Source organism: Rhinolophus hipposideros (genome assembly GCF_964194185.1).
Source record: "Rhinolophus hipposideros genome assembly, chromosome: 7".
Classification (NCBI taxonomy): domain Eukaryota; kingdom Metazoa; phylum Chordata; class Mammalia; order Chiroptera; family Rhinolophidae; genus Rhinolophus; species Rhinolophus hipposideros.
This window is the reverse complement of record NC_138053.1, coordinates 21,620,646-21,641,667: the sequence shown is the minus strand read 5'-3', so window position 1 is coordinate 21,641,667 and position 21,022 is coordinate 21,620,646. Positions and strand designations below refer to the sequence as shown.

The window sequence follows — 21,022 nt, the reverse complement described above, 5'->3', positions numbered from 1 at the left end:
AGGGTGCAAATCATTTAGCAAGTGAAGGTATTTTTTTAGTGTGTGTGTTTTTAAACCAAACAGAAACAATTATATTGAGATTGAAACAGCACTTGATTTAACCAAGTACCTTGCTGAAGAAGATGAAATCATAGTATGGCATGCAGTCTTGGTGAACCTGGTAACCAGGGATCTTGTTTACGATGTGAACAACTATGATATATACCCATTATTAAAGGTAATTCCATTCTTTGTTATGTGATTAAAAAACATCCATTCTTCTTCTTTCTATATCCTATATTCTAGACAGCTTCTGTGAAGCAGGTCTTTCCAAAAGTAATAGTGTATTATATTAATTCTGTGTGTGTGTGTGTGTGTGTGTGTGTATGTGTGTTCATTTTCTTAGGAATGGCTGATTATTCTTAAAAGAAAATAACCTTGGTCATAGAACTGGTCTAGGAGATGAGTATGAGAGATGTTTGGAAAGGGACTTAATTCTTACTGAAGTGACAATGCGTTCTAAGAAATCAGAAGTGGATGGAAATGATATGCCTTTTTTTCTTACAGAAAAGAATAGTATCTATTAGCAACTATTTTCCTAAAAGATTGTTAGTCAAACAGAATGACTTTTAACAACCCTATAATTCATAATTGAAATACTCTGATTTAAAGGGCCAGCACTTAAAACCAGAGAGATATGTTCCAGAAAAAGTAAAGGTTTTGAAGCTGCTTTTGATATTCTGAAGAGAGAGAGGGAAATTATAATTAATAAATGAAGAAATGATGTGCCATCATAACTGAAACAATATTAAAAGAGAAAAGCTCCATTGTTAGGACTTAAACGCTGATCATAAGAAAGACAGCACAGGTAAAATCAAAACTAGAGTTAGGGAGCAACCCTTCGGAGAGCTAAGGGTCACAAACAAACCAGAAAGTATGTTAGGTGATGCTTCCAAGTGAGTTTCTGGGGCAGTTTGTGGGCAAGATCACAAGTACCTCAGAGTTCCAGACTTTCTTTTCTCTACGGTGCAAAGTTCTGATGGGAACTTACTTGAATGTGGGAATGGCAACCAAGAGACAAAGACGCTTCAATGTTTGTGGGATCGAGGCAGCTCATTGAAAAAGTGTGATTATTGGTTCTGGGCAAAGAAGTAAAAACTAATACCGTATTTCCCCCAAAATAAGGCCTCGCCAGCTCTAATGTGTCTTTTGGAACAAAAATTAATATAAGACCCAGTCTTATTTTACTATAAGACCCGGTCTTATATAATATAATATGATATGATATGATTATAATATAATACCGGGTCTTCCATTGATTTTTGCTCCAAAAGATGCATTAGAGCTGATTGTCTGGCTAGGTCTTATTTTTGGGGAAACAGGGTATTTGGTTTTAAAGAATGTCAATGAATAACATCTAGTTTCTTCTCAGGAATGTATTGTAAATGTATAACTTTTAAAATCTTATTTACCAGCTGATTCCTTAATTGAAGAAACTTTATTTCAGACTCAGAGCTTAAATTTGTCCAAGGCATAAATCAATTCTTCTTACTTTCTTGGAAGTATACAAGAAAATACTCGTATATACTAAGCATGAACGTTTTAAGGTAGAAAGTTTAATAGTTTTCAATTTTTACATTTTTTTCTTTATTTTGAAGACATGTTTTATTTTATCTGAAATGTTGGGGTGATATTAAATGATAATAATAGCTAATATTCATTGAGTTCTTACTATATGCCAGGCAGTGTGCTTACATACATTACATTGTTTAGTCCTCACAAAACTGTAATATTAGCACTATTATAAACCCCATTTTTGTATGAGAAAACTGAACCTAGGGAGGTTAAAAAATAAACCAATTACACATTACTAACAAAGATCATTTATGAAGAAATATCTGTCACTCTCTACTAATGTCTTTTCAGATGTAGAGAAATACAATACAAATTCAGTGATGTGAGCCAGAACTAACAGTATATTTTCTTTACTCTTTATAGAAGTATCTGTTAAAGAGACTTATCTCAATATGGAATATTTATTCAACTATAATTCGTGAAAATGTGGCAGCATTACAAGATGACTATTTAGTTCTGTAAGTATTTTTTCAACAGTGATCATTGAATAAAATGATTCATATTAATAGACAGGCTTCCAGATTTACGTACTAAGGATTTATGTATTGTGAGAACTGAGGCCATTATATTGTGAGAGATTTTGTATGCTATTTGAGAACAGTGGCTTTTGAGATTGGTGAGCTACATGTATCGTAATAGCAAATAATAGTTTTGGGTCTTAATTTACCTTTAAAGCACATAGATGCACACACAGGAATTTATAGTTCTGTGTTCTTAAATCTGACGTTACTGGTTGAAATTGTGTGTCATACTACCTGTAAAGGGTTGTGCTAAGCAAAGTACTCTACTAATGAATTGAAGGGCATGGGAAGGCCACAAAGGATAAAGAGTCCCTCCTGTGTATTATTGGTGACAGAAATTCTACCATTGTGCAAATTTAGTGAGAGAGATTGACAGTGAAATATATCAGTCATGGCGAGCATAGTGTTGCAAATGATTCCCACAAAATTGGTTTGGTGAGGGGAGTAGGCTTGTTGCCTTGATGGTCTGGGAAGTGGGTGAAAGGCAAAATAGGACTGTGGTTCCGTTGGTCTAACTGTGACTCAAGGGTTGTGTGTATGCTGGGCTTCTAGGTTTAGGGAGGGAGCTTGGTACAGGCATTATTATCTACAGCTCTAGTCACTATCCAGCTGAAATCAATTAGACCAAACAAGAAATACAAAACATACAAAATGCGGGGCTGGCCCAGTGGCTCAGGTGGTTGGAGCTCAGTGCTCCTAACTCCGAAAGCTGGCGGTTCAGTTCCCACATGGGCCAGTAGGCTCTTAACCACAAGGTTGCCAGTTCAATTCCTCGAGTCCCGCAAAGAATGGTGGGCTCCGCCCCCTGCAACTAAGATTGAATACGGCACCTTAAGCTGAGCTGCCGCTGAGCTCCCAGATGGCTCAGTTGGTGGGAGTGCTTCCTCTCAACCACAAGGTTGCCGGTTTGATTCCCGCAAGGGATGATGGGCTGTGCCCCTGGCAACTGGACCTGGAGCTGAGCTGCGCCCTCCACAACTAAGATTGAAAGGACAGCAACTTGACTTGGGAAAAAAAGTCCTAGAAGTACACACTGTTCCCCAATAAAGTCCTGTTCCCCTTCCCCAATAAAAAATATTTTTAAAAAACATGCAAAATGTGATTATTCTCTCTCAAGAGTACCCTTCTGAGAGGGGAGAAATTTTAGTGCTAGGGTGTGTGACTGGAAGGAAGGACATGGGGTTGAATGGACAAGTAAATGGAAGACGGTGAGGATGAGCTGGGATAGTAGGGAATAAACAGGAAGGCACACATGTGCCTAATGCAGGCAGCACACATGTGAACTAGGCATGGCCTTGGTTCTCCCAAAAGTGGACTGAAGTGACCCACTTTTTGTCGCCTCCCTGGCTCAGTTCTCTTTGGAGCAACCTTGGGGAGTGAGACTGCACTTGCAGAGAACTCCATCTTGCTGTAGCCAACTTTGGATAGGTGGGGAGAGGGAGTGTGTGTGTAAATGAATGCTCAGAGCTGTCTCTCAGAGGGCCCTCCACCCTTGGATGTTCCACTTCTGTTTATCAGAAGGCCAGGTCAAGCAGGGTCGAAACTAGGCGGTGCAGCAATAGAAATTTGGCTCTTGCATTTTCTGGAAGCTTATGCCAGTTTGAATTCCTTTACCTCTGACGTCAAACTCAGAGAGTGTAGGGAGACATACAACTCAAGGCACCGCTTATCTGGATTTGTTACTATTCTTCACTGTGTTCTTTTGAATATAGTTTGTGTTGCACCATAATGTGTACCCCTTCTCGGCTATAAAAACAAAACCAAACAAAAACTTCTATTCTTTTTCTGGATGGAAATAGAATAGCCAGGAGGAGCTGAAGAAGGAACAGGCGCTTAAGCAAGGAAAAGCACATTAGTGTTGCAAATGTCGAAGGAGAGAAGTAAACAGTTCCCTTTCCTTTCATGTATAAAGAACTTTATTTTTAAGTGTATTAGATCAAATACTCTAAAGTCATTTTTTTATCCATAAGCAATTATTATAAAAGGGAGGAAAATAAATTGATAACAGATGTGTGTGTGTACACCGTGTGTGATTGAGGGAAATGAAGAATGGCAGTAATTTATTTCTAACTTTTCAAAAAATACCAGTCTTGGGGAGCTTATTTGGTGCCTGACAGCCTCTCAGCGAGTATTTCTCTGAATCTTAAACAGATTTGCTATCCATAAAAGCTATTTTTTTTTAGCAAACCTGATGTTATTGGAAGGATATTTTAGAATATCCATCCTTTTGTGAAACATGCTCTTGGAGGCAGAAACAATAATATAGTAATGCAAAATAAAACGTTTTTCTTTGACTTTTCCTTTAAGAATATCACTGGAAAAACTCTTCGAAGCTGCATGTTTGTTGGGCCTTGAAGACTGTCTTCAACTGTCAAGAGAACTCTTCAAAAACTGGACCGACCATCCCGAGAATGAGTAAGAATAATACTGTAATTGCTTTTGTTTCTGTCCTGTTTCAACACCAACAATTTCTCTACCTTTGATGCTCTCATTCTGGGAGTGATAGTTTTGTTTTCACTTGGTTAATCTCTCCTACTATTTTTCTCAAGTATCCTTTTATTTTAAATTTTAAAAAGAGTCATTTAATATAGGTCTATGCATAACAATAGATTAGAATTTATACAGTGATTGTCACCTAGGACCTATCAATGCATTTCCTATAAGCATTTGTGTTTATTTTGCATCTTATTTAGGTTGTTCTTTATATATATATCTCTCTTTCTCTTTCAGTTTGCAGTTTCACTGAGAGCTGAGACTCAGACTCTGTCACTTTGGTTTTATTATATTACCTTTAATATATCACCTCAGATGAACTCTTAGGAAATGTGATAATAAGATATGAGACCAAACTTAATTATCAGCATATACTTACTGTTTGTGTTATTCTAATTTACTTCTCTGTTAAAACTCCTTAGTTTCTAAACTAATTGGATGATCTTGTCTCATGGGAGTACTGCTAATGACAGTTCCCAGCGTTGCCTTACTAGCTCCCTACTTTTGATCTTTATATCTGAAACCTCAGCATTTGTTTCTAGATACATACTTCTAAATATACAACAACCTACATAAGCATATAACTTAACTACTATGAGAAATATCGTTGAATGTTGTACTTTACAGAATACCTTATCCAATTAGAACTGTGATTTTATGTTATGGCATTGCCTTGGGAAGTGATAAAGAATGGGACCTTTTGTTAAATATCTACATGAATAACACAAATGAAGAAGAAAGGATTCAACTTGCTTATGCAATGAGCTGCAGTAAAGATCCATGGATACTTCACAGGTGATTATGGTCCACTTACCTTGAAAGTTCCTGGTGGAAGAATGTAGTTAATAAACTAAAGGGAGAAAAACAGAGATGTGCTAAGATAAGAATTAATGAATAGTTGTGAATTAGTACCTTAGAATCATATGGGATTTTAATTCCATTTATTCAAATTAACTTTTAATATTGGATAATTTTTACATATTTATCTTCTGTGAATGCATTTTTGTAGGTATATGGAGTATGCTGTCACTATGTCTCCATCCATTTTTAATGAAAGAAACATAATTGAAGATGTGGCAGAATCTGAAGTTGGCCGGTATATAGCTAAGGACTTTTTAGTCAACAACTGGCAAGCTGTGAGTGAAAAGTAAGAAGGAAGTATGAGACTTCTTTTTCATTTGGGTCATGGGTTTGGTGCTAGAAGTTCCGCTTTAGTCTGGCCAGGTCACAGAAGTCCTTTGCACTGACTGGAAAGGTGATGATTTGTCCCACATTTAGCCTCACAAACTGGCTGTGTTCTGGAAGAGATGGTCACTTATCCTCAGTTTTGGCTTTCTGGATGAACATGGATTTGCATGGGATAGTTTTATACCACAATTTTCCACAGTTTTATACCACAAACTTTAAGAAGTTTGCCTTCAGATACACAGATTAGAGCAAGTCACCTTTTTGGTATGAGTGCACATCATTCAGTCATTTATTTTGTGAAGTACATCGCCATATCTTTAGGAAACAACAATGCTCATTATTACATCAGCCTGGATGTTGCTCTTGTCTTATTTTCCTGGGAGATGCGAACATGAGCAAAATAGCCTTCCTGCACCTGCTGCACCAGAACATTTTCCCCACTGGGCTGACAGCTACCGGGTCAGAGGAAGAGAGGCTCAGAGAGGTGAAGTGGTTTGCCTGAGGCCACACAGCCGGCACAGAGGCAGAGGGTGGACAACGTACAGCCCAGTCAGTTGTCTCTGAAGCCAGCTCTCCTTCCACCTCCGAGGCTGCCTGTCTAGCCTGCTGTCTGGTTGAAGGGGGAAGAGGCATACTATAAAATTAGGAAATTTTAAAAAATATTCCCGTTCTATATCTGGGTTCCATATTCTTGAACTTTTTCATATTTCTCACCTTTTAGGATTAAATCTGCTTGCTTCCTAGCCCATCTATTGGGTAAAATATACATTGACATGCACATATCAGATAGCATGCTCTTGATGACTGGTCTTTCTAGAACATTACTTAACCATACATTCCTAATAGTCACATACTGTAGAGTTAGCAGACACAAAATAGCCAGTAGTTCAGGTCCAGACACCTGTAAAGTTGGAAGATACTGTTCGTAAATAAGGTTATTTGAAACAGAAAGTATATTTAGAATAAAAATGTTTAAGAATGTGATATGGTTCTCTTAAAGTAAAACAATGAATGGATTTTTTTGGGGGGTGTGTGGTTGGGTGAATGTTTATTGAACACTTTTACAACACCAAAAAATGTGGTTTAAATCAGAAATGATTTGTACAGACCCTTTTTCTAGCTCATCACATAACCTATTCACATACTGAGAAAATTGTCTTTATGTCCTGTTTTTAATTATTTATCATTCTAGGTTCATTGCTTCATAGGGCCTTATGAATTCCTTAAATTTTCTGGGATCCCTAACACCTGGGGGGTAAACGTTTCCATTTTTGCTTAAATCATTAAAGATAATCCCTTCCTTCCTAGGCCGTACGTCTCACTGGGAATTTGGGAGTTGGGACAGAAATCAGAACTATTTACATAGGTCCCCTTGTTCCATGATGTTTCAGAGATTCCAGCCTTACAGGGTCATCTGTTAATTTCTGTTCTCTCTCTCTGGAGTTTGTAAGAAAAGCTCTGTTGCCATGCTCACTCTAGTTCTGACATGCCTGGCTTTGCCAGGTCTGTGAAACCATCTGACCTCTTGCTGTGGCAGTCATGTTTCCCAAGGTCATTCACCTCTGTTACAGTCCTTGACTGTTTTTTTCCGAACTTCCTGCTGAACCACCTAGTAGTCATTTTGGAATGAACATGTTGAGAGAACAGCTCCTTGAAGAAATACAGTCCTGATTTTCCTGAGGGCCAAACTTGTTGTAATCACCATAGCCTGTCATGTCCCCCATTACTCCTGATGCACTGCTGAGCCCTGACGCTTAGGATTTAGTTGTGCCTGGCATTAGCTGTGCACTTGTGTTAAGGGTTGTATATGTATTGTTATTGTAGCTCCAGGTGACATGGTGTATGTCAGCCACAGGCCATATGCACCCTAAGCACAAACCAGACTCTTCTCATGGGGCAGAGTTTGAGAATCACCTGGCGTGGCTAAGAAACCTAAAGACTCCCAAGCTTACCTATCCCTTTAAATTAAGAATCTGCTAGGATAGGGCAGGAAATATGTACCTTCCACTAGCTCCCTAGGAGACTCCTGTATAGTTTAACGTGGAACAAATTGATACCAGATTGAAAAATGATCTAAGGCTGCATTGCTCAACATGATAGCCACTAGCTAACATGTTGCTAATTAAATGTAAATGAATCAAAGTTAAATAAAATTTAAAATTCAGTTCTTCTGTTGCACTAACCCTGTTTTAAGTGGTCACTGGGGCCAGTAGCTACCATATTTGACAGCTCAGATATTGAACATCTCCACCGTTGCAGAAAGTTCAGCTGGACCGTGTGGCTGTCTGCGATAAATCAGCTCTCGGTTCAGTTTTTCTTCTCTTCATATACCATACACAGCACGTGTGCCAGTTAAGCCCCCCAAGTAGCTTTGAGCAACCCATGGGAAAGAGTGCTCTCAATTTAAGAGACTTTAAATGTGTCTTAATTTTTATTCCTCAGAAGAGAACAGGAACATGTTGGCAAAACTATCTGAAAAGTCCATTGTCTAGCAATTTATTTAAATGATCTACATAGCTGTATTAAATTAGAGATGGAATTGTTTTTTAAACAACAAAACTCTAAATGGGTCTTATCATCATCCCTAAGAAGATCCCAGAATTCTAAATACATGAACTTTTAACCATAGCTTGAATATTTTTCTTTGATAGACAGAATGCTATGCTTATAAAATAGATACCTGTTCTATTTATGGGGAATTCATCTCACTTCACTCTTACACATTAATGTCTGATACAAAAAGTCTTTCAGATTCAAATAACTGTGCTTTCTACATCTAAGACATTTATTTTTAGGGTTCAGTTTATATTTACCACTTTTGCTGAATTTTGCAAATGATTTTGTTTAAACAGATAGTAATAATATTTATGGATTGTTAGAAGGAAATAAATACTTAAAAAAATTAATAATGAAAAGGTGATATGCACTAAAAATGGCACAGGAATATTTAAACATCAGAATGTTTCATTATCACTTATTTAAACAGTTATATTTGACATGAATATATGTATGTTATCAATCTTCATATAATGATAGAGTATAAAAGTATAAGTAAACAAATACTTATGACATTAAATTTTATATTAATAACATGGGAAGGATTTACTGAATTTACTGACATGTAACTCTTCACTTGCAAGTTGGTACTGAAATTAGTGTTTCTCCAATATGTTCCAGTGAGCAACATGCATGGAAAATGTTGATAAACTGTCTGTCAACAAGGAAGGCGGTAGCCCAGTCAGTTTGGAAACTGTCAGCTTTAATCTCCTCTTTTGCAAATTCACAGCATATGATAGCATCATAAAGGCTCCAAGAAGGCCTGTAGAAGGAAATCTAGAGATTTCCACATACTTTGCCTAGCGTCTTACAGAAGTAATCCTGCTATGTACTGTATATACTAATATAAACAAAGCGTTATTTTGCCAGTAGATCAGTTGTACCAGGAGAAAGACAGATAAGAAAGTAAGTTCTCCAATCCACTCTTCTGGAATTGTAGCTAGAACAACATCTATTTATTGTTTGCCTAGCAATATTTAGGCCGTGGTTTTTTCATCTATAAAATGAAAGGCATGTATTTGATCAATTCTAAGGTTCTTTCTAATAATAACCTGTTTTGGTTTTTCTATGCCAAGGCGTGGTTAGTTCAAGCTGCTGTTAGGGATATAGAGTGACTGGGGGGTAGTGCCTGGTAGGTGCTATAGAGGAAAGATGGAGAGGGCTTTGGGGAATCAAAGGGAAGAAAGGGATTGAGTGAGATTTGAACAGGAAGGGTTGGAAAAAGTCACCTTCCATGTGGAAGGACTGGAAGACCGAGTTGGTACTAGTCGCCATCGCTGTCTGGAGCTTAGGGCACTGGGAGGGTGGAAATAGGGCTGGTCACGTGTTAGAGCTGAGTACACTGCCAATAGCGTTTCTGGAGCATCTGCTCCCCTCAACCAGGCCCAGAATTCTTCTCAGGAAGCCTAATCTGAAAATGTATTTTAGAATATTTGATTGAATAAAACACCTTCGGGTTGGTCCTGCCCCCTCACTCCCATGTGCAGGCCCTGCAGTGGCTGCTGTGGGGCAATTAGTTAACTGCAGGACCAAAGATGATCTTTTGAGTACTGATCCAAATGAAGGAACTTCCACTGACCATAAGGACATGTTTCAGGTTACAGGAAAATCAATATACTCGTATATACGTGTATACTGTGTTTCCCCGACAGTAAGACCTAGCCGGACAATCAGCTCTGAATGAATCTTTTGGAGCAAAAATTTATATAAGACCCGGTCTTATATTATATCGTATTATATAAGATCCGGTATTATATTATGTTATGTTATGTTATATTATATTATACCTGGTGTTATATTATAATAAAATAAGACCGGGTCTTTTATTAATTTTTGCTCCAAAAGACGCATTAGAGCTGATTGTCTAGCTAGGCTTATTTTTGGGGAAACATGGTATCGGCTATAGATAGATTCTATGGAAGAATGTGTGAATAGAGATGGAGCAATAGGATTTTTGTGACTTGTTATTGGCTCTTGTCTTTATGTTAATTAGAATGTATTTGATTACTGATGAGATAAACTATCTGTATTGTAAATATTTTTGTTCAGTAATATTTCGAAGAAATTGTTTTCTCAACAAGAGTGACTGAAAAAAAATCTCTCATCTTGTAGTTTATGAGAACAGGAAGGAATGAAGTATGCCAGGTATTCTGATAGGTGCCTCAACATACATCATCTCATTCAATCTCAGAACAATGCTTCTAACTATATGTTATTCCCTACTTTTACAAATTATAAGTTGCCCAAGGTAATGTCAAACTGAGCCCTGCCTGTTGGGGTAAACTTTTTTCCTTGATCTGTTAGAAAATCACCCATTTAGCACCTGAGGTAGTTTTTCCACTCTTTTAAATGAAGGTTGGAACTCAGTTTCTTGGCAAATTTTGCCAAGTTTCTTGAATCATTTCACAGGCTTTCTATACCTGGTCAGCAGAACTGGAGCACTATGAAATATTTCCACTTTCCCCATAGAAACACGTTTGCTTGCCTGAGTTATATGGAGACTGTCTCTTGTCCTCCATTTTGCTCGCGTGGACACAATTTGTGTTATAGCTGGGAACTTAAGAACAAAAGCGCTGTTGTTTCCTTAACTTTGTGTATCATGCCAATGTTAACTCTTGCAATTTTTAATTTCACGTATGCATTTTTAAAGTAATCCATTGTGTGTATTAACTATCAAGGCTGTTCAACCATTTCTTGTTCAGTTCATTATATTAACACTATTTTAATTTTCTTTCTTTTTTAATGCATCAGTCTTTATTTACATTTTTAACCACAACACCACTTTGGGTAGGTATATATCTGCTCTTTTTCTATAGCAATACTTCATGGCTTTTTTAAAGATGATTCTCATTGGATGTTCAAGGACATTAAACTAAAGAGGAAGTTTCAACGACCATACTTTTTGGAGGGAGCGTAAGTAGAGCCAGGTACTTCACCTTGTGTGATCACCAACATTTGGAGAATCTCAGAAGATATGGATCCTCCCTCCAAAAAGTATACACAAATACAGCATTTAAAATAAGCTTTTAGGACATTTTAGTCAGAGTGTCTGAAATTAATTCCATATTAACTACTATTTTTTTAAGGTGTGCATATTTACTTACACTCATAAATTTTCTTAATTTGAGGTATGTGACATCTGTTCTAACCACCTCATTTAAAAAGATAAAAAGAGTTTTCATTGCTTTGTTTTTAAGAAGAGCTTTTTACACTTAAGTAAACTTTAAAAACTATGTGTTACACAAATTAGTATTTAACTCTAAATATTTTTTAGTGCTAATAGAATTTTCTATATAATAGATTTTCCATTAAAAAATGAAGGTAAACTAATTCATACATGTTTTTCTTAGATTTGGGAGATAGGAATTAAAGGGGCTGTATACTTAGCATTTATCTGGCATATAATATATAACGTATTTTGCTGTGTATTGTATGTGTATGTGTAAACTTTGGCCCAAAGTTTCAGGGGGGAAAAAACTTTCATTTTAATTTTTTAATTCAAATGTTTATTTAGGTACTTGTTTTTTGTATTTATAAAAGAATTATATTTTGAATTTATAAAGGAATTTTAGCATTTATTTTTTAGCATATTATGGTACAAGAAATTTTATGTAACAAATAATTACAAACCACAAGAACAGATTCAAGGTACAAGAAATTTTATGTACTGGTAACAAATTTACGATATTTGCACATCATAGAAGGTCTTTGAGAATTCGTCCTCAGTTCAACAAAACTGATTATAGTATTCCAGGGTATTATTTTGCATATGGATATTATTATTGATTTCTAGAGTTACACTTTTAACACATAAGCACCAAAAAAAGAATTAAAAACATTTATATAGATACAGCATTAATACTACCAACGTACAATGTGCATCCTTATTTTTCCCTCACCAGTTTGGGCAAAACAATGCGTATTATACCAGTACAGGGCAAAACACGGTACTTTCTCTTACAAAACATTGTCCAACCCTGATTAGCATCTTGTTGCTTTGTAGGTATGGCCCACAATCACTGCTGATTTTGATGTATATAATAGGGAGAACCATAAGTACAGATTTACAGATCATGGAGGTAAGTACTTTAGACATTGTGAATTATAATAATAATTTGGAAGCCACTTTTTATGTAATTTGGAGTTGCTAAAATTAAAAAATAATCTGCTTATCTGAATTACTACATTCTGTGCTTCCACTGGTGCTACTATAACTGCATGAAGTGTTTTAGTATATGTGCAGCCGAAGCGAGCACCATGAAGTGTTTTTTAATTCTATCTTGCTTCTGAAATAGAGACTGGCCTTGTTTATGGAATGTTGGGCTTCATCCTTTCTTGTATGAATTACTGCAGTAGACTCTGGCCCCGGCTCTTTGCCCCAGGCTGGATTTGCCTCCATCCTTTCTTCACATTGCTGCCAGCCACTGCCCTACTCCCAAAGCCCCAGTAACTTATCATAGTTTTTAGGAAATTTAAAAGTCTTTTCATTAGCCCATGGAGCCCTGCATAATCTGGCCCCTGCCTTACTTTCTAGCTTTATTTTTGCCTACCTCATCACCGAGTATCAGAGAGCAAGAGAGACAGACACCCCCAAACATTTTTCCTCTAGTTGTACTCTACCCACTAACAGATTTTCTGAAGTTATCATGCTGTTTTACATTTTCTAGATTTCAGAAAAACTCTACCTTGTATCTAGGGTTCCCTCTCTACCCGTCCTTGGCTAGATAATTCCTAATCATCCTGTAAGTCCCTGATCTAACCACCTATTCTAGGAGTTTTTATGAATTGATTTATACCCTCTTCTCCTCCATATTCCTAAATCATCCTATGAATATCTTTATCATAGCTCTTACCACAATATACTATAATCAATGTGTAAATATGTCTACCCCATGAAGCTAAAATGAGCTCCCTAAGGAATGAGACCATATTTTAATCATGTCTGTATTCTAGAACCTAACAGGGGGCTTGTTATTACTAGTTTCTGCTTTCCTCTGGGCTGACTTTCTTCTTAGTCAGGTTTTTCTTACACAGAGGCAATCATAGCTCCAGGCTTATGTGATCCTTAGCCCCCTCATTTGTAGAAGAAGGAATCCTTTCTCATCCAGTTTCAAGTTCCAGCCCTGGAGGAAGGACTCTTTTTGGTTCTACTTGGGTCACATGTATGAATCACTGTGTCCAGGGGGAATAAAATACTCTGATTGGTCTAACCTGAGTCATGTACCCACATTTGGAGCCAACTCCACCCAAACCACATGCACTGGGGTAGTTCTGGAAAGAAAAGTGGATATCATAACCATGAGGTAAGTTGAGGAGCAAAAGCAAATATCTACAAAAAAGTCACACACACACACACACACACAAACACACAAGAGTATAATATAAATATAATCTCTACACACCCAGTAGCATGGGTAAAATCAGAAAGATTTACAATACCAAACATTGGCAACAATGTAAAGCAACTGGAACTCCTCTTATCCTACCGATGGGAATGTCACACGGTACAACTACTTTGGAAAACAGGCAGAATTTTAAAATATTACTTAGACGCATATGCCCAACCATTTCCACTCTTAGGTTTTTAGTCAAGAGAAATGAAAACCTATGTCTACAAAAAGACTTGTACATGAATGTTCATAGCAGCTTTATTCATATAAGCCCCAAACTGGAAACCATCTAAATGTCCATCAATAAGTGAATGGACAAGGAAAGTATAAGATATCCACACAATGTTGTGTAGCAACATAGATGACTCTCAAGATGATTATGCTGAGTAAAAGAAACCAGAAACTTTCTAGGAAACGCAAACTAATCTTTAGTGACAAAGGCAAATCAGTAGTTGCCTTGGACAGAGGGAGGGAGGCCCACAAAAGGGCATGGGCATGGAAACTCGTGTGGGTGACGGAAATGAACTGTGTCTTGATTGTGGCTATGGTTTTACAGGTGTATACAATGATCGAAACTCAACTTGTACACTTTATGTGGATATAGTCTATTGTACATAAATTTCATCTCAATAAAATTGATGTCAATTTTTAAAAAGATACACAAGTACAAATTAACCACAGCCTGGAACCATATTAATACAAAGAGAAAAGGCTTGTGTAAATAGAAAGGAAAATCAATTCCTCTGTCCCAGCAAGTAAACAAATAAATGCGTAGGTCATACAGGCCTGAAATTTTATCCTACACTAAAAGAAGATAAGCAGTTTGTAGTTGTTATTATGAGCCAGGGGAAGAACTGATAATTCCTGAAGGGTTATCTTTGTTTGGGTTTGGCCTGCCTGAGGCTGAGCTGTCTGGACCTGATTGATTAGGGATTCCCTGGACAAGAAAGTAAAGGGCACAGCCAGCAATGCTGGAACGAAAGCTCCTAGAATCAAGACTGAGTTTGTGTTGTATCTTGTAAAGCGCATCCGTTCATCTTTGATCTACAGAACCCAGTAAAATTTTGTTGTTGTTGTTGTTTAATGAACGAATGAAGGTTGTATAAATGTAGCAGTCCTCAAAGTTCCAAAACTCTGTAGTCACTGATACTTTATTTAAAAAAAAAATGCAAAAGTGGATTTAGCAATGATTACATTTTTGCAATTTTGAAAAAAACTAAATTAGCTGTTATGAATATCTTTGTCAAAAACCTACTAATGTCCAACGTCCTACTATAATTTAGTTCACATGATAATACAGAACACAATTACTAAAAAGCAAATGAAAAGAAAGCACAGTTTCTATACACAAAGAAAAAGGGCTTGTGTAAATAGAAAGGAAAATCAATTTCTCTGCCCCAGCAAGTAAACAAATAAATGCATAGGTCATATAGGTTTATATGATCCTTAGCCCCCTCATTGCTTCTCTCTTTGCAAAGAAGCCCCCTCTTTGCTTCTCTTGCTCTTGTCTTTATACTCCCCCTGATGGAGCCTGACCTCCCTCTCAGGCACACACGAAGCCCCACCTACAATCCGGTAGACCCTGATTCCCCTCCCACCCAATGCAGGTGCACAATCATATGGAGCTGTGGGCATTTGGCTCCCACCGCCTGGCAGGTGGGAGCAGGTGTGGGAGCGGGTGGAAGGTTTGTTTCTGTTTCCTTAACCTACTTTTTCCTAGAACCTGCCTTTTCTTTTACATTGTAATTAGCCTTGATAACCCTATTACTACTCAATTTCAAATGCATTAGGGTTTAAGGTGACATTTTGTGAGTTGGTATACAAATATTGTCATCTCACATGTTGAGCTCTAATTCATTGATGGAGAAACAGACTTTTGGAATATAACTAAATAGTTGGTGGGGGTCTGGTTTGTACGTAATATTGCAGCATATGTTCTCCCTACTGAATACTTGACTTCACTCAATGAAGGAATTTAGCCAGTGGACAAATCCACTACTTAAATATTCTTCAATAAAGGATAATATTTGTAAAGACATAGATGTTATGTGTGAGTTTTGAGTTTGGAAGTTGCAAAGTTTGTTTTGAGATAAAAGATCTCATTGTATCTCTGTCCACAAATTTTGTGTAATATCCAGTATGCATTCAGTAAATCTTTACTGAGCACCTACTATGTGCTTGGGGAATAGAGCAGTGAATAAAGCAGATGAAGTTTCCACATCATGGATCTTCTAGTCTGCATCTGATTCTTCAGATGTAGGTGGTCTTCATATTTTTCTCCGTCATATTCTCCCCAGGGATACACAATCTAGGGGAACACATTTCTACCCATTCCAGCTGTCATTGGCCATTTGTAAAATCATTTGCAACTTAGCATGATCTTGGTCTTATTTTCTCTAAATGAGAAGATAGATTGCCCTGATCATCTCTTTGTCCTTTCAGCTGCAGCAGTTTTTCAGTGCCATGTTGGAGGAACACCAGAGGCTTACAATTCATGCCAAATTACAGACAATGAAGAACGAAAATCTGAAAAACAGAAACCGAAATGCCAGGATAGCTGCATGGCTATGGAAAAACATATAATTTTGTATCCACTTTCGGCACTCCCCTTGCATATTAGAATGTAGTTTGCTCACAGTTTTGTCTTCCAATACGTTGTGAGTCTAGAAAACCACACGTTTTGTTATTTGTATTTCAGTCACATTTACTATTCAGAGTCCTGCTCTTCCCATGTTGTCGCATTGGCACTGACGTTCAGTGATTGCTGAGGATTTTGCCAGCACTACTGTATTTCTGCAGAAGATTTCACTTCAAGTTGGGCTATAAAACCATAGAATTTACTTTAAATGCCTTGTAGAAACAAATTTACCTTAGAAAGTCTTGTTTATTCTGTTGTGAAGGCCAGTTGGATGTTAAATCATTGGCTAAATGAGCACATTCTTTTCTGAGGGAAATACAGATTTGCAATACTCTAGGGTTTATTAGTTCAATATTTAAAAGCATAATGAGCAAATAAAACAACAGTGTAAAGAAACAGAGACCAGAAAAATAATATTCGTAGGAGTCCCTAAGCTGCCTTTAGGCTTGCCGTTGTGGAGGACAGATTGGAGAGGGAGGCTCTGCCCTGAACCAGACTGTGTGAATTTACCTGTGGGACGGACACTCTTTCAGCCAAAGTTTATGAGCAGAAATAATGATGTCAACGGACAACAGCAATTATGAGCTAATCTTCAGCACAAAGGGAGATCGTCAAATAAAGAGAAATGGAACTACAAGGCTAACCCGAGCACAATCTTAACAGCTTTGCACTCGGGGTTAAGTTTGAAATATGTTTTCATTTGGCCAAATTGAACCTACTTGGAGTTTGGACAACTTGAAACACTTTCATCGGTCACGAAATATCGAATAGGCTTAGTTTTCTTACCCCTGATTAAATCAGGACAGCTAAGACGAATCATCCTACTCTAGAGTTTGTATATATATGATTTCATTGTTAATTTTGATTTTGATTTTGTAGACTGGGGGTAAAACTATAGATCTCCTATCTACCTCAGAGTGATATTGTAAAGATTACGGAATATGTCAATTAAAAGTCTTTAAACATGTTATATAAGCTCAAAGCAATGTGATCTAAGGTTTTTTTCTCTATTTCTTGCAAAAGTTAACATAGCCACAAATTAAAATGCAAAACAAAAGTTCACTTTCATGTTTGCTTCATAAGAGATGCTCCGTGCGTGGGCGTGGGAGGCTGAAACTTGGGCCTGAGGACAAAACAAGGCACAGTCTACTCAGACTTGACCATGGGTCATAGGTCAGAGAGGTGTTTCTTTAAATTGAGACATTTTAAATGTAAGCAATGAATATCTCCATGTCTTCAAATTGTTACATATGAGATCTCTTCCTGTGTTTTCTTAAACATTCTTTCTATATTTCCCATATTTCCTCTGATTATCAATCTCATCTTTGCATAACCACGTCACATGGACTCTCAGGGCTTTTCTCTGCATCTTCTATCCTCTCACTTCCACCTCCTCCCTTTCTCCCTCGGGCTCCCCTGTCTTTTGTTCCCATTTCCAGTGATCTCTGCCCAGTGGTCCACATACTCTGTCCTTGGTCTTCCTACCCTACAATGTTCTTGTTCCTCCAAGGGCAGTGAGAGGCTGAGAGATGGGGCCCGAGTGGGCTCCGGAGCCTATTCCCGCGTGATGCCAAGCACTGCCTGATCCTACCAAGAAGCACACAGGCAGAGTTCTCCAGACCATCTATTGAAAATTAAAGTCCCCTTATATCTTAGCTTCGGTAGTAAGTAAACAGTACTGAAAGTGTATCCAAAATGCTCAAATACTTGGTTAATAGTCCTTCCTTTAAATATGAAGGAGAATGTTGAATAATGTAAATTTTTTCTGACTTGGATGAAACCAGTTACTCCAGATAAGCATACATCTTATTATATTGTACCTTATACTTAGTATAAAAAGAATATTGACTGAGTATTGTGATAGCAATAAGTCGGAATGATACAAAGGCAGATTTGTCTAAATGGTATAAACACTTTATTCACTAATAAACCAGCTTATTATCTATTAGCACTCCAGTATAAAACAATTTCTCTGACCCATCCAGTTTACTTTATACTGTTCGTCCTAAGAAGAGTTAACAAGATGTACAGTGTATTCATGATTTCTTTCAATTTGGTAATTAGAAATTAGTATTTTCCTCGCATTGTTATGCTTCTTTCCCGGTTAAACCCATCCGTGACGTTCCACTGCTGATTTTAACTGAAAGAATAAATGCCTTGAAGATTCTTGAAGATTTTGAACATTCAAAATCCTTTGTAATTTAGAGCCCTGGTGCCAATCTGTCTCTACAGGAGTTTATTCTGAGAAACAAATGAAGAAGCAAAATAAGATGAGATTTAAAAGGGAGCTCTACTAATTTACTTTTCCGGTTTGTTCCAATAAACGCAGACTTTTTTTTTCCATGCAAACTAAGCAGGCTTAATATGTCCAAAGCAAAGTCTTAGGCAGAGCTTACAATAAATATAACTGCCTCCTCCACACACAAAGAATTAAGTAGCATAATCAATAGCGTTTGAAAACACACATCATTGCCTCCAGCTCGATCTTCTCTGTAATTCAGCAACATTCAGCAAAGATGTTCTTTACAATATACATATTTAGGAGTTATTTGGACTCTTCCTCTTCCCTTCATTTCATAAACAAGTCAGTCCCAATTGGAAGGCAAAGCAAGGCAGGTTTCTACACCAATGGGAGCCAAAGGGGAACTGTGGTCGCCCATATCTTGGAATGGAGTGTAAGACCTCGAGTCGGGTGAAGAGGGAGTCCACACAATGGGAGCAGCTTGGCACAAGATGTCAGAGCCCAAGAAGAGTGAATCAAATGACCAAACTTACAGGGAAGGGCCTTATGACACGGCGAGTCGGAGCCAAACAGGGTAAGGAGGACATCTATGCAAGGGGTCCACGAGCATGGGTAGTCAAAGCCTAAACAGGATAAGAATGGGGAGTCCAAGTCCTACTGGGTGAAGAGGAGGTCCAGACCAGGGGTGGGGTGACCAGCATGAAGTATCAGACTCTGAGGAGGGCATCCACATGGGGTGGGGGAGAGGCAGAAATAGGAGCTTGGTTACCACAGGGGTATGGAGCAATACGAAAATATACAGATAATAGTAGAATCCAGATTTCTCACTGTTGGAGAAGGGAGTTGCAGATATTCAAAAGGGAAAAACTAGAATGAACCTTTTGTTGTAAAAATGGAAATTGGAGGTATTGATACGAACGGTTCTCACAGTTCTCAATGCACGGATAGGTTTATACATATAGATGTAAATGTGTTTGTAGACATATCTTGCTCTTTGTCTCTCTTGCTCTCTCTATATCTATCTGTATCTGTATCTATATCATCTATATCTACATATATTACAGACATGGATATGCATGCAGATGGAGACCCTAGGTTTCAGCTGAGAGGGACTGGGAGCAGCGATGTTCTAATAATGAGCACGCTGGTGTCCAGATCTTGCTTTCTCAATGCCATGCTCTGCTAAAAGAACCAGGGCTCCTTAGAGAAATGGCTGACTTCAGGCCTGGGCCAGGAAGGGGACGGTTTGAAGTGGAACATCTTTTTGTAGCAAAAGACAAGCAATTGTTCAAAGAATGATGGGGGACATATCAGAGAGTACAAAAGCTAGTTTGAAGGGATCTCCATTAATCAAATCTGGGGAAATTTGAGCATCATAACATATAAAGACAGTAATGGAATAAAACAGGGATTCATGAATCTGCTTGTATGTCTAAATAATGAAGAAATTGAAATTCTGATGAAGAAAAGGAGATCCACATACCTGCAAAGTAACTTCCCTCAAAATACTGATAATTCCCAAAAGGAAAGTGAGTCATTTACAGTGGAAAAGCCTGGCAGACATCACCTTAACCAATAGATTAATGTAAACTTCATCACAGCGGGATAAATAAAAAATTTTGTTCCATTTAATAAGATGAAATGACAAAAATACAAAATCACTTTTGTTATGTTCCTGAAAAATTTGCATCAGATGAATCTAATGAGGAAACATCAGACAAACTCAAACTGAGGTTCATGCCACAAAATACTCTTCAAAAGTGTCAATGTCATGAAAGTCAAGGAAAGATGGAGGATTGTTTTACACTGAAGGAGATTAAAGATACATGACAAAGTATAATATGTGGTCTGAACAGAATCCTTTTGCTGTAAAGGACACTATTGTGACAATTGGAATCATTTGAATGGAGCCTGAGGATTAGATACTAGAAATATATCAGGGTTAATTTTCTAACTTGGATGGTTGTGTTGTAGTATTTATGTAGAAAAAAATCCCTGCTTATAGGAAATATACATCAAGGGGAGAATGGGGCATCAGGTGACAGCTTGCTGTTAATGATTCAGAAAAAAAATATTTTTATTGTAATTCCAAGTATTCTATAAATTTGTGATCAAATAAATTTAAAAATAAGTAAAGTAGTTATTTTTTATGAGAACAGCAATGCATTTTTCTTTCAAACCATTTTTTCTTTCAACCTTGGTAATGGATTAGAGAGATGTGGTCAATAGGAAAACATTACTGTCTACTGAGTGCTCTCCACATATGATATACTGAGCTGTGTGTTACATACACTTTATCTCATCCTCAAAATAACACTACGAAGCTGTGTATTCATTACGATCCAGTCAGAAAAACAGAAACCAAACCATTTTTGTTTGT

The 21,022-nt window shown here is 37.4% G+C and overlaps 1 protein-coding gene across 2 annotated transcripts in view; it reads left to right on the top strand.

The window, feature by feature from the left end:
- LVRN (laeverin) overlaps positions 1-18,570 on the top strand; it is a 56,137-nt gene extending 37,567 nt beyond the window's left edge. Inside the window, exons 14-20 of one of the 2 annotated variants that reach the window (XM_081054211.1) lie at positions 64-217; positions 1,978-2,072; positions 4,443-4,550; positions 5,256-5,423; positions 5,638-5,775; positions 12,376-12,451; positions 16,205-18,570. In XM_081054211.1, the coding sequence (XP_080910337.1) occupies positions 64-217; positions 1,978-2,072; positions 4,443-4,550; positions 5,256-5,423; positions 5,638-5,775; positions 12,376-12,451; positions 16,205-16,345 (880 nt within the window). In that variant the 3' untranslated portion in view covers positions 16,346-18,570. The remainder of the gene's footprint in view (positions 1-63; positions 218-1,977; positions 2,073-4,442; positions 4,551-5,255; positions 5,424-5,637; positions 5,776-12,375; positions 12,452-16,204) is intronic. The other variant, XM_081054210.1, reaches the window with a different exon arrangement.
- Positions 18,571-21,022: the final 2,452 nt, after the last annotated feature.